This window comes from Heptranchias perlo, chromosome 13, assembly GCF_035084215.1.
Source record: "Heptranchias perlo isolate sHepPer1 chromosome 13, sHepPer1.hap1, whole genome shotgun sequence".
Lineage (NCBI taxonomy): Eukaryota > Metazoa > Chordata > Chondrichthyes > Hexanchiformes > Hexanchidae > Heptranchias > Heptranchias perlo.
The window spans coordinates 54,427,117-54,440,824 of NC_090337.1; the positions used below are offsets into that span (position 1 = coordinate 54,427,117).

The following is a 13,708-nucleotide window of genomic DNA, read 5'->3' on the forward strand; positions in this document are numbered from 1 at the left end:
GTCATTTTCTAGGACAGCTTCATCTATTCCCCATCCTAAACCTGCATACTCTACTTCATGCTGAACCAGGAATCTATCAATGCTACAATAAAGTCAGAATTTGCTGCAATAGTTGGTGATCTATTTTATGAGTCAACAGTGTTAAGAAGTTGCTCTTTAAGTTAAATTTACCCCATCTCATACATTCTTCCATCTCTTTATATCATCATAGTTCATGCATACCAGCACCAGCTATCGATACACCCTAACCTGTCAAATTGAAAGCAGGCTGCAATGCAACTGTGCAAAGATGAGATGAACAACCAACTTAAATTTTGTCAACAGCAATGTGCCATGACAAATTTAATATCTGTAATTTTGTAAAACATTCTTTATTCATTCTCACCTACACTCTGTATGTATGTGCATCCGTGTGTGTGGAAAGAAATGGAAACAATGCATGTGTAAAAGAGAGGGCAAGAGATGACAGAAATGTGGATGGAATTGCTGCTGTTTGGGCTGAATAGCTGTACTTTTCCAGTTGGCATTCATTATTGTCGCATTTATAACATCTCTACTGATCCAAAAGGGTTAATTTACCTTTTAATGGATTCCCAGAAGCCTTCATTTTCAGCATTTCCATCACTAAGGAGTTCTTCATTCATTTTGTCAGGCTTCTTCTGAACCTGCAGAACCGGAGAAAAACACTTCATTCTATAGTTCCCATTTGAATACATTTTGGAGAAATGGTTTCTGTGCATTAATTGACTAATGTCCTTAATGAAGCAAAGAATGTAATTTACTGCCAAGAAACAGCAGGCTGTGGAACTCAATACAGCAACAAATGCAAAGTAATCATTAGCTCTGATTTAAAGAGCATCTTAAATGATTATCAATGTGCCTTAATAATGAATACTGAATTTTTCAGTTTCCAAACTAACAAATAACACTTCTACAAATGTTGAAGGACACCGAACAGCAAAGTGTATTGATATAATACTCTACCACAATGTTCATTTAAGCCCACGATCCCCTATGTAGCAACATCCCAAGCTCAACTAAAACTTCTCTTTTGGGGGGAGAGTGAGACACCACAGGAGAAATGAAGGGGTAGAAAAGCTGGTGAATAAATCACTCCAATCATGCATCTCTCGACATTAATCAGAAATTGGCAGAGAGTAGGTCACCTGTCTATCCACTCACCCTCATAGTGCGAAAGATGTGGCCCTCTAATTGAAATAATGTGCTATGTGCAAATGGCAAGTGAGAGCTGAGAAAACCAACACATATTGGGCTGATATACAGTGAGTTTTACCTTGTCCTCAGTTCATAATTTATACCCAAATGTTCATTTCACTCCCAAAAGTGAGTTTACTCACATGACATGCAGTCTCCAGTCAGGTCTCTAATCTGTAGATTCAAGCTCTGGGAATTGTAAGTTCCCATCCTTAGAGAAATGCCAACTCGTTTTTCTAAATCAAAGTCATCTTTAAATAATCCTTGTTACAGGATTCTTCCGTTGAGCCGTGTGCTCATCAACTTCATTGCAGTTAATGTAGGATAAGGGATTCCCTAGTGGCATTTCAACAACATTGCTCATCAATGGAATCAATCTGTTCAGAGATCAATTCTCAGCAACTTCTTTTCCATCTTCAGAGGATTCTATGTTTCTTTTCCTGTATGTTTTGTTTCCAGTTCTGATGAAAAGTCTAAGTCTCAATTGTTAACCCACCCTTTTCCGATACAAACAGAGCTGCTGTGCATTTTCCGGTTTGGACTTTTGTTTCCAAACTACCCAATACGTGTGGTACAAACTTGTAAAACTACACAGTGAACGGTTGCGCTAAAAAGTAAACCAAACTTGTGACATCAAGAACAAACTTCCCATGGTGGGGTTTAGTCTTCAGTAAACATTCCACCCCTTTTATCCACATTTAAATGCTTGCAATAAACATACCTTCACTTTAATAATTTTGCTTTTGAAGCTATTAAGAACTACAATCACTTCATCAGTACCAGGCAGAGAGTCTGCTCCATCATGGCTGAATAATAGAGATGAAAATTGAAAATTTTAGAGGAGGAAAGATCACAAAACATTTTAAAATAGTTGACAGTTTGAAATTTTGCGATAGAAAAAAGGACCCGGAATGTCATTATAAAATATATGGTCCATAAGTAATGCAATAATACAGGATTCTACAATCAGCAAACCCATACTTGCCTCTCACACACCTATCGTCACTTGGCCTCCCCGGTTAAGTGGAACGTTATAGTGCATAAAGTAGTAAATAACAGGCAGAATGACAACAGATGGCTCAGCAAACTTATTCAGCGAGTAGCTGAGCTATGCAGGACAGGTTCCATTCCCTAGTCTGTGTAAAGCTAACTGATCAAGTGGCTGGTGGCAGTTGTATTGGTGTTGGCACTCATCCGCTGGCTAGGGGGAGAGAAGAAACAGCTTTAGTTCTTCCTCCCAATTCCGATGTGGCACCCCTTTCTCTAAGTGCACTGGGGAATGACATGATTTTGCTCATCTGTACTGCTCCCGTGGTTGAATGGCCTGCTAACACGGTCATGACTTGCACATGAATAATGGCTGCTTGGGTACTAAAGGGGCGTCATCGCCCATGGAACCATAGCTCAGCAAGGAATGAATGCAGTCAGGAGAGATGAGATGGGGAAAGGATAAAATTGGCAAGAAAAAAAATGACAGAACACACCAAGACAATATAATCTGCACTGATGAGAAAAAGACTTGTATTTCTTCAGTTACTCATCATCTCGTTCAAACATCTCAAAGCACTTCACACACAATTCCTTCGAGCTGCAGTGACTTTTGTAGATATGGTTATAAAGCATCAATACATAGAAATCTGAACCTGGATACATCATAAAAACATTCTAAAAATAAGACTGCACTGTGTTTTAGAACAGAGGGCAGATTAGAGTTTTGAGAACAGGCACAGTGGCATCAATCTGCAATCTGCCCATGATCTAACTGCACTCAGCAGCAGTCATTTGCTCTTACATGTTCTTACATAAGCATGGAGTGTATTATCAAATTAGTTCACTGCATGCAAAAATATGCAGGTCTATTTGCCTGTAAGATGAAGCAATTGCCAGAGAGGGTTGATGTTGAATACTTTCTTCAGTCTGGCTGTTAAAGTAAACGTTATAAAACACCAAGAAACCAAAAGCTCCTATCTGACTGAAGAGCTGATGTTAAGTGGGGTTCTCAGAGTATTCATCATATAAATACTGCTAGCTAACAGTCAATACTGCCACAGCTATGTACCTGTAAATCTTATAAATATCCTCTGATCTTCCCTTTCTTAGTCTGAGCACCCAAGCACCAGGGTTGGCTTTTAATTGGAAGTAGCCCTGTTAAGAAAAGCAACACAGACATTCAGTTTTATTCAGTTTCGCTGCAGTCACTTTGGTTTTCATGACACATTATAACACCAAATTTAACTGCAATCTTTCAGTTAAAAATCAAATTCAACTCCTGCAAATTAACTTCTCTAGAACTGGCACTGCACTTTAACTATGGGGTTGAACAATTGAGAGTGTAATTACAACAATGTAACTGATGAACCTTTATAAAACACTGGTTCAACCACAACTGGAGTACTGAGTCCAGTTCTGGGCACCGCACTTTAGGAAAGATGAGAATTAAAGAGGGTGCAAAAAAGATTTATTAGAATGATTCCAAGGATGAGGATCTTTAGTTATGTGGATAGACTGGAGACGCTGGGGTTGTTCTCCTTGGAACAGAGACGGTTGCAAGGAGATTTGATAGAGGTATTTAAAATCATGAAAGGTCTAGACAGAATAGAGAGAGAGAAACTGTTCCCATTGGCGGAAGGGTCAAGGATCAGAGGACACATGTTTAAGGTGATTGGCAAAAGAACCAAAGATGACATGAGGAAAAACTTTTTTATGCAGGGAGTGGTTGGAATCTGGAATGCACTGCCAGAGTGGGTGGAGGAGGTAGATTCAATCTTGGCTTTCAAAAGGGAACTGGATAAGTACTTGAAAGGAAAAAATATGTAGGGCTACGGGGGTAGGGCGGGGGAGTGGGACTAACTAGATTGCTCTTGCACAGAGCTGGCACGGACTTGATGGGTCGAATGGCCTCCTTCTATGATTCTAACAAAACAATGTGTTCCAGGATATTGGAAATAAAAGGGAAAGTTGGAGATGGTTGAGGGGTTAAGAATAGTTTTTTTGAGAGCTACTAACAACGGTTTTGAATGATGCAGGGTCTCAACAGAAGAACAAGTAGAGGCAGATGATGTTAGCAATCATAGGATTGAGGAGAACGAGATGAGTGATTAAAAAGCTGGGACGGGAGAGAGTTGAGGGAGTAGGTAGTGGGCTTCTTAGCCAAGATAGATTTAGTGATGGCAGGAAGGCAGATGGGAATGAGGTATTACGTGTCTCAATAGAAGGTAAGTGGGCAGAAAACTTGGATCCAAGGAGAAAGGCAGCAGAGCAGGTGCTTTCAGTTTGGGACAGAAAGAAATCCACAAGCTCCTCCCAGTGATGTGAGTGGAGGACACAATGGGAGATGCTCAGAGCAGGCAGTTTGTTGTGGAGTTGTGCCTGCTTTCTCGGTGATTTTTGAGTCATAGGTACAGAAGGAGGCCATTCAGCCCCTCGAGCCTGTTCCGCCATTCACGGAGCGGACACGATGGACCGAATGGCCTCCTTCTGTGCTGTAAATTTTCTATGATTCTATATTATGGCTGATCTGTACCTCAACTCCATATCCCTTGATGTTTTTACCTGACAAAAATCCATAAGAGAACTTGACATTGGAATGCTAACAGTGATGGAGCTTAATGTAGTGACACCGTGTTGATGCCTGCTCAGTACATTTGAGCTTGTGACATATTTTAAGTTGCAGAGATGGCTGTTATGCTAGTCACTCCTGCAGAGACATCACTGGCAAAATGCCAGGTCTAGAGTAAGCGAGGCAGAAGAGGAACAAAAGCTCTACTGCTTCCTGGAGCTGTGTGGAGCAGGGCATCATCTTGATCTCTATACTTTATTTTAACAAGCAAACTTGAAGAACTAATGCTTTTTGTGTTGATGAGCTGAAATGATGTAATGAATACAGAAGACTCTCCACGGAAGTTTCAGAAGGCTTATCAACAGAATTAGAACTACTCTTTTCCTGAAGGTGTTACTTCTGTCAAAAATTGCATATTTTAGCACATTCCTACCACAAGATTGAGAAGTAGATTCTATGTCAGAAATTAAGAGCTGAATGAGCTTCCAGCACCATATTTGAGAGCCTGATCATGTGAATCATTCAGAACTTCAGCCTAGCCCATTACACTTCTAGATCTGAATTAATAATACTAGTGAAGTTGCCCACACTGCTCTTGGACCGAGAAGACGGTGGCACTACATATCTGACCTTTTTAATGCCAGCTGCATCACAGAGGACTGGAATAAGGAGAGAGTGGGCCTATGGCAGAAGGGTGTGGGGCTCAAGTGGGGCCAAACAGTGCACTGGGAATAAGCCTGTAGGAGAGGGAGTAGAGGTGGAATAGTTGAAGCGAATGTGCCAGGGAGGAAGTGGAAGCAAAACTGGAGCACAGGCAGGTTCTGGAGCAAAGCATTGTAGAGCATAATGCAGATTTCTTAAAATCAAAGCGATGACTCGTGAAAGACCCGTGGTAATTGAAGTTGCAGGCTTGTGTGGGTAATCTTACTGCCATTTCATTTCTGGGATCATAAGACAATCCACTCACCTCAGTATTCTCATTTAAAGTAACACTATCAAAAGCTTCCCACACCATGTGAGCTGTGCCAGAGAATGGCATGGCATCTGTGCCTCAGAGAAATCATATTGTTGTAATAAGATTGGTTGGATTTTTTTTTGAGGAGGGAAGGTTTGTGTAATAAGATTAATGAACAGAAGTAAAGAGTAATTAATTGGAAAGGAGAAAAAAAATTAACTGAAGAAAAAGAAAAATCATTTAATGTAAGAGGAAGACAATTTACAGCAGATGGACAATTACAGCAGATGATACTCATGGACAGAAGGATAGAGCATCTTATTTCAAAAACTTTGGTCAGGATTCACATTTGTGTCTGTAAACAGTGGGCACCTACCAGGTTTGCCATTACAATTGTGTCTACGATGACAGGGTTTGCATTGGTACCCAGGGTAAACTGGAGACCTCTTGGGGGTTGCCCTGTCGAAACATCGTAACAATGTCCCTCTAACAAAAGGTATTCCAATTCATACTCTGCTGCTATTCCGCCATCAATCTGAAAATGGAGAAACAGGATGAGAGATTTGCATGCTTTTAGTACTTCTTCAGGAACCATTATGAAGCCTTCATGTTTGGTTATTGAAATATTTGCTTAAACATGAATTTTGTTACATGCATTAGTCACGTCTACAAAATGTGCTGAATGACGGGCCACGAGTGATTTAACGAATACACTTCGATACAGGCTGGACGACTGCCACGTCACGGCGGGGCCCACACCCAAAGTCGCGGCGGGGCCCACATGCCACCGTAGACTTAAAAAAGTAAGCACACATCTTAAGCACAAAGATAAGTACATCTGCCACAAGAGTATGCGTGTTGAAGCTTTTCTTAATTGGTGAATAGTGTAAATGCGCTGACACAATTTCCACAGATTTCTCTAAAGTTCCTTAAGTCAAACTGCTCTCAACTCTAACAGTGAGTAAACATTTTGCCCATTTCATTCAGATGCTTGGACATTATTACCTGTCGTATTTGACTTTCTGACATTAACCCACACACACGCAGCAAGTCACTTCAGGCTTTACTAAAATGTGAAGCGAAAAAAATGTTAACAACCAGGGCTGATAAGTTCAATTAATTGAGTACGAATTTGGCTTTCCCTCTTCACCAGAAAAAAAGGATGAAAGGGAAAACAGGATTATTGAGCAACACACAAATAAGCACAGCTGCCCTAGGACACACAGATGCAAAATGCTGTCCTCCACATCTTTGTTACCCAAGAGCTTACATGACCCAAGCTCCCCTCCCCTCCAAATGCATGGCCAAGGAACACAACTACAGCTTCATTCCCCCTCCAGCTCCCAACTTTCACAGAAAACAACCTCTCACAACCGGGCATTTCAAATGAACAGACTGCATCTGGCTACAAAGGAACTTGACAACAATGGATGACTTCGACAGCCATGGATCTTGCAGAGAGAGAGAGAGCCACCAAACTGTCTAAGAGAACTGACTTCTTAAACGTACATTTTTTAAAAAATGGGACGATAATGCAGTTGCCCTGTGAATGGCAATATTCTTTTAAAAAATAAAGGATACAAATATAATTATCCATCTACCTACATTTTTGCACAGTATGCTAGTGCACCAACACCAAATGACTTGCTCACTTTGTCATGATTCCACATCTAAACACATGTTGGTCACACTATCTTGGACTTAAAAATATTTAACAAGACACACCTCCTCCAGGTAAATATTGTCGAGATCATATGAGGTATGGACAGATTCCACCATCCAACTTTCAGGGGTGTTCACGATAAGAGTGAAGAGAGGAGACTGAGGCATGTCCAAGAATTTGGCAACTGGTCCAGGAGCAAAGCTGTTGTCTGCTGTGAAAGTAACCTCAGGTTCCAGAACATACCGGTAAATGCTGCAAAATGGAAGGGAGAAGTTCAGTTAAAGTCTTTGCATTCTCCTTCTATTTCTTTCTTCCACCATTCAAACTCTAATATCTATAAAACCAGAAGCATTTTATTCTCAGTTCACAATCAGATAATTTATAACATTAAAACTAATGCAAAAATGAATGACAAGGCATGCACAAAACATGAGATTTTTCATTCTGACAACCATTTTCTTAGCAGCGTGAACAGTAAGTAGCAGAACTGATGAGGGCAAGAACAATGGCTTCAGATACAATCCTGCATTCAAAGCAGTTTTACAGAATAGACGAGAGTGGCAACATAAATGGTAATACTGAAAACTTAGTGCCTCAAAAGTAAAAGTCAAAAATTGTCAATTCCAACCTTTTTGAATACTCAGATTTCACAATAAAACAACTTGGCACAGAAATTGGATTACACCTGAATCGGGGCACGATGCTGGTATAGCACATGCCTAATGAGGCTGGTAGCAAGACCACGGCAAGTTGGTCCGCCGGCCTCATTTTCTTATTCTCAATTTATTTAAATATCACTTACAGGGTGTGACAGAGTCTGAGTTTTTTGCCTCCTTGCCTTAATATTAAAAATGATATCTGATCTAAACAGCCTTTGCCCTCTTCAATATAATTCCAAAGCCTTATGACAAAAAACTGGTTCATTCAATGTGATGACACTAAACCAGTTTATTAACAAACTCGTTCGAAAGAAACATGCAAATTGTTTGTCACTCATCAGACAAAAGTTGTATATTTTAATGATCTGTATGCTGCCTTTAAATGGATTTATGCATGATTGCTGTTCAATTTGTTCAAGAAATAATTATAGCAATTTAATCCAAGTTACAAAACTCTGTTTTTGTTCATCTGGGAATCCGTACGTGCAAGTTACGGGAGGTGGTGTTATGACAGATGAAAAGCAGGAGCTTGCAGACAGGTGAGAAGTTTTTTTTCACAAGCTATCTGTCTCAACAGGTGGAGGAATTCCCAGAAGCTAAAGTGTGGGCTGGTGGTTGAAATAGAGGCTGAATTCACCAGTTTAGTCATCAATATCAAGATCTCTGAAGTAAATCAGAAATCAAGCTTACAAAGGATAATTAGCCCATAAGGAATGTTCTGATTGCATTTATGTTATATTGTACTTTTAATATATGCTTCATACAGCTATTTGTTTGGAAACTCAGCTCCAGATTTCAGTATCTGATCCAGAGCTGCATGCCAGAGGAGAGCGAGAGTAACTGCCTTCAACATTAAGGCAGCACTTAACGGAATATAGCATCAAGGAGCCCTCACAACAAGGGTCAAGGGGAAAACCTCCAGGCTGAAGTCATACCTGGCACAAAGGAAGATAGCTGTAATTGTCATAGAGTCCAGCACTGTAACCCCAGGACAATGCTGCAAGAGTTCCTCATGGCAGCATCCTCAGCCCAATCATCTTCAGGAGGAATGCTGTTTGCTAATGTTGCTACTGCACTCAGCTCCGTTCTCTATATTATTCACTTCTGTGGTGATACTGTGACATCTTGTTCTTCATTAAGCTCACTAATTCCACGTGTGACCTGAGACAACATCTTCACTTTGACTCTGCAGCTGTAGAATGCTGCAAAAATGAACACTAAAAATCCTTAGCAAGGCTATTTTCTTACTTCTCATTGGGCTTTTGAACTTTTTTTTAAAAAAGAGACAGAAATGCACAAATTAACACTAAGCAGACGAATGGCCTGTTCATGCTTTTCCCTGACATTGTGCAATTTGTTACTCACATCTACCTTTTTGCTAAATTTAGGAATTCTGGCAGTTTGGTTTTGTCAACAGATTCACAATTTTAGGTGTGTACTTTCCCATAATATTTGTACAGAGTTTCTCACTGTTGCCAGAGTATCACTCAGTTGAAAGTGGTTGTTTTACCTGATGCAGGAAGAGTTCTTACCTTTTCAGAGGCATTTCAGAAAGCTTTGGTTGACAGTTCATAAACACTCGAAGATTCATGTTGACCAGCTGGTTTAGAACCTATGAAAATTGAAAACATGTTGCATGTTTTAAGGGAAAGCATGGATAAACATTTGAAGCTGAGGAAGATGCAGGGCTATGGGGAGCCCGTGGGGCAGTGGGATTACTTTAGAATTGCTCTAGCCAAGAGCTGACAGATACAATGGGCTGAATGGCCATTTTCTGTGCTGCAAACTTTTATGGTTCTACAGCATAACTAGCTGTGTAAAATGATCCCTCTTTGAAATGGACAGGCAAATTAAATTGCTATTCTTAATAAAATTAACATTTTGGGACAGTAATACAGACCATCATTATTTGTTTGAGAGATAAATTTTGCATTCAGAAAGGAAAGCACAAAAGCAGGAAGCCATTCAGCCCATCTCACTCATCCTTAAGGAGACACCCAGGGCTCTATTTTAGCACCCGCGATCGGGTGCGTTCCTGGCGGGGGGGCTCCGAAAATCGGGGATTCTCGGGGCGGGTCGGGAGCCCGGCTCCAACCTGCTCACTTCCGGGTTTCCCACAGACGCACTGACATGCACGCACAGCCCCCGCATGTGGGACTCCCGCCGGCAATTAAAGCTGGCGGGGTGCCACTTAAGCTATTTATTTTGGTATTTCAGGTCGTTTACAGACCTGATTAATGAGATATTTTAGGAGGGTTGGGATTTTACATACAACTGGGACTGTTTCCCGTACTGGGGGAAACACTCCCAGTTCAAATGGATGTATTGCAGCCATCAGCCTGTGGCAGCTGCAAAGGTCCATTTGACAGGGGGTGGGGGGGCGGGGAGACCTTCACTCATTGCAGGAGGCCACTCTGTCACTTTAGACAAAGTTTGGCCTCCACCACCCTCCTTCTAACAATCAAATTCACCAACTTGCACACTTACCCCGGTGTCCAAACACATGTACCTACCTTGCGGACCCCCTCAGATGTACATCTTCCGGATGGGGGCCGCCGTAGCTGCAGTCATGACCTCCTCGGAGGGCGAACAGCATCACCAGCCTCGCCGGCCACGCCGTCCACCTCTGACACGTGGAGCTCCACAACACAGTGCTGTGACACATCCACCTGCACAGCAGGAGGGAGGGCAACCGCAGAGAGAGATGCATCGCAGAGGGCACTACCCTCGCCACAGGGTTCACAGACCGAGGTTCAGCTTCCTGGACCTCTCTGAGCAGCAGTGCACACGGAGGCTCAGAGTCACTCGACATGTAGTCGTGGACATCTGCAGCCTCCTTCATGCCGAGCTGCTCCCGGCTGGCCCGAGCACCATCCTCTTACCTGTCGCTATCAAAGTCACCACTGCCCTCAACAACTTCTCCTCCGCATCCTTCCAGGGTGCCACCGGGGACATCGCTGACGTCTCTCAGTCGTCTGCACAAAAGAGTCCTGCAAATACACCTACACCCACTCTGCAGTGACACAATGGGTGGCATCAGGTGTGGGTCTTCATTGTGATCCTCAGGAAAGGGCATTATTGCACAAACCAGACAAGATTCACAAAGATGTGGCAGTAGTGGTGACAATATAATATGTAATGTGAGTTGGTCAGAAATGAAATATAAGTAAAAACCATGACAAACCCTCAAACACCCTTGTGCGTCCCCTTCATGCTCACAACACGTTTGCCTTACGCTTCCGACTGCACATATGTGATGCATGCCCTGTGGCTGCAGCACAGGTAGTGGCAGGTTGAGTGAGGCTGACTGTGAAAGAGATGCATGAGAGGGTGAGTATGAGATAGAGCCATGAGATTGTATGAGGATTGGGTTGAGTCAAAGTGGCAGGATGAGTACTGGCGAGGTGAGTAAGTGCAGGTAAGATGAGGATGAGGTTTAAGTGGGTGCGAGGGGTGATGTGACAGTAGTGTTGGCAGTGCAGAAGGAGATGTGGGGTGGGGGTGGAGATGTGGTAGACGGAGTGTAGGGGAATGAGTAAGTGTACTCACTTTGGCTGACCGACTTAGGTCATTGCAGCGCCTCTTGCACTGTATGCAGGTGGGTGATATGTTGGTGGTGCAGGTGACCTCCTCTGCCAGCTCGAGCCAGGCCTTCTTGGTGGCAGAGGCAGGCCGCTTCCTCCCTCCCGCCCGCCGGGGGGAAGATCTCTGTCCTCCCCCTCACCCCATCCAATGATACCTGGAGTGAGGCATCATTAAACCTGGGAGCAGCCTTCCCCCTGGGCTGCTCCATGCTGTACTTTTTCCTATTTCTTGCATCAGTCAGTGGAGGACTGCCCCTTTAAATAGAGCTCCTCCAGCTGACAGACCTTACTGCGCATGCGCAGTCCGTCTGCCGCGCAGCTCAGCAGCGGGGAACCCGGAACAAGAGGTAAGTGAATCCAATTAGCCTGCGATTGCGTTCGGGGCAGACTGATTTCAACGGCTGCGTTACCCACGTGCCCAATCGCCCCCCCCCCCCCCGCCGCGAACCCGCTGCCCTGGTAATATCGGGCCCCTAGTCTCATCAGAGTGAACCCCAATTATGAATTGCTTCCAATATCCTGCTCAGAAAGTTGACCAGCTGTTGATCACTCTTGGCGTTAAGTAATGCTCCCTGACATCTATCATGATTTTGCTTTGTACTAGATTATACCTATTTCCCCTTGTAATGTAGTTGTAGTTTAACTTAAAACAGTGCTCCTCATTTACCTTTTCTGTTCTGCTTAGTATTTTACTAGTATCACCTATCATTTGTCTCCTTTCAAGGCAGATTAGTCTGAGCTTAGTTATCTGACATTAGTGATCAGCCTTGACGTCCTCTCTCAATCACCTCAAATACGTACATGTTTTCATGTCTTGCTGAACAGAAGTGAACACAGCACTCCGGATATGTACTGACCAGACCACTGTACAGTTTCAGCATGGTGGCCTCAGACTTTACCAATTCAATCATATAGTTTAGAATTCTGTTAATCTTATCGATTGCTGCCCCACAATGACCTCATCAATGCTAAAAAAAATGTAAAAACTAAACGGCATGCTGCTAAATGGAGGTAATTCACTGAAGGTGAAACACTTATGTTGTGGGAGACATGATAAGGTGCTACATATATGCATGCTCTTTCTTTCTATTCCTTGCCCCAAGCTACCCTCACCTTCATTGCTGTTGCAACAATTCCTACTCTAGCCTGGCTAACAGATATGGTTAAGTCATAGATATCTACAAAGCCAAAGTCAATGCAGCTCTGAATATTCTCAAATGGCATTTTTAAATCAAGCATTAACCTACACATGATGTAGAAACTGCTAATGGTAATAGTTTCTGTAATGGAAGAATCTGGCACTGAGATGGATGCACAGAAGGACACAGCACGACAGATAGGATAAATTGCAGTGCAACACTACCAGCTCCACTCACCAAAAGAAAAGGGGCAAGCCGTTGAGCATCTCTGGTCACAGGGTCAGTTATGGCCATCACTTCAAAGTAAACCTGTTCTTCTTTTGGCCGTAATTTAATAGCACTAGAAAACATCAGAGATATTGGTACACAAACATAATTTAATCGCTGGAAATAGTTTTATTAAAAAGAAATTGACTTTTAGGTGAGCAGAAAGTTCGGTTCGGTACTGCCTGGTGCTCACCTGAATCGTTCTTCAAAGAACTGGAGATCGATCCTTGCTTCTCCTTTGGACTTTGATGACAGTAGAGAATCCACTTTCATTACTAGATCACTAGCGCTGGAAAAAAAGTGATTGATAAGCATAAATATCAAATGGAGGCTATGGGCCATTTAATATCCAATCTCTGCTGGCCCATGAGTGGAGACCTACTCCAAGTATAAAACATTATTTTATTTTCTCAGAGCCTTTGACAATAATTTTAAACAATGCAAACATATAATTAAGAATAATTATCCCAATTTAGAAAAATGAAAGGCATACTGTAATTGGAGATAAGCGCCTGTAATTAATAATTTGGAAGCTACCATCTATATGAACAATTACCAATGGGCATTATGCAAAGTGTTTTAAATGCTTCTCAGTAAAAAGTTCAATTTTTCTTAAAATATGCAATTGCAATTTATATTAATAATACTATGCACAGATAAGAAATAG

General features: G+C 42.2%; 1 protein-coding gene across 2 annotated transcripts in view; it reads right to left on the reverse strand.

Moving 5' to 3' along the window:
* uggt1 (UDP-glucose glycoprotein glucosyltransferase 1) overlaps positions 1-13,708 on the reverse strand; it is a 124,210-nt gene that overhangs the window by 42,027 nt on the left and 68,475 nt on the right. For both annotated transcript variants that reach the window (XM_067995512.1, XM_067995511.1), the window contains 8 exons: positions 13,235-13,330; positions 13,012-13,114; positions 9,584-9,663; positions 7,455-7,644; positions 6,106-6,264; positions 3,275-3,360; positions 1,937-2,021; positions 580-665 (listed from right to left, as the gene is read on the reverse strand). In XM_067995512.1, coding sequence (XP_067851613.1) covers positions 580-665; positions 1,937-2,021; positions 3,275-3,360; positions 6,106-6,264; positions 7,455-7,644; positions 9,584-9,663; positions 13,012-13,114; positions 13,235-13,330 — 885 coding nt within the window. The remainder of the gene's footprint in view (positions 1-579; positions 666-1,936; positions 2,022-3,274; positions 3,361-6,105; positions 6,265-7,454; positions 7,645-9,583; positions 9,664-13,011; positions 13,115-13,234; positions 13,331-13,708) is intronic.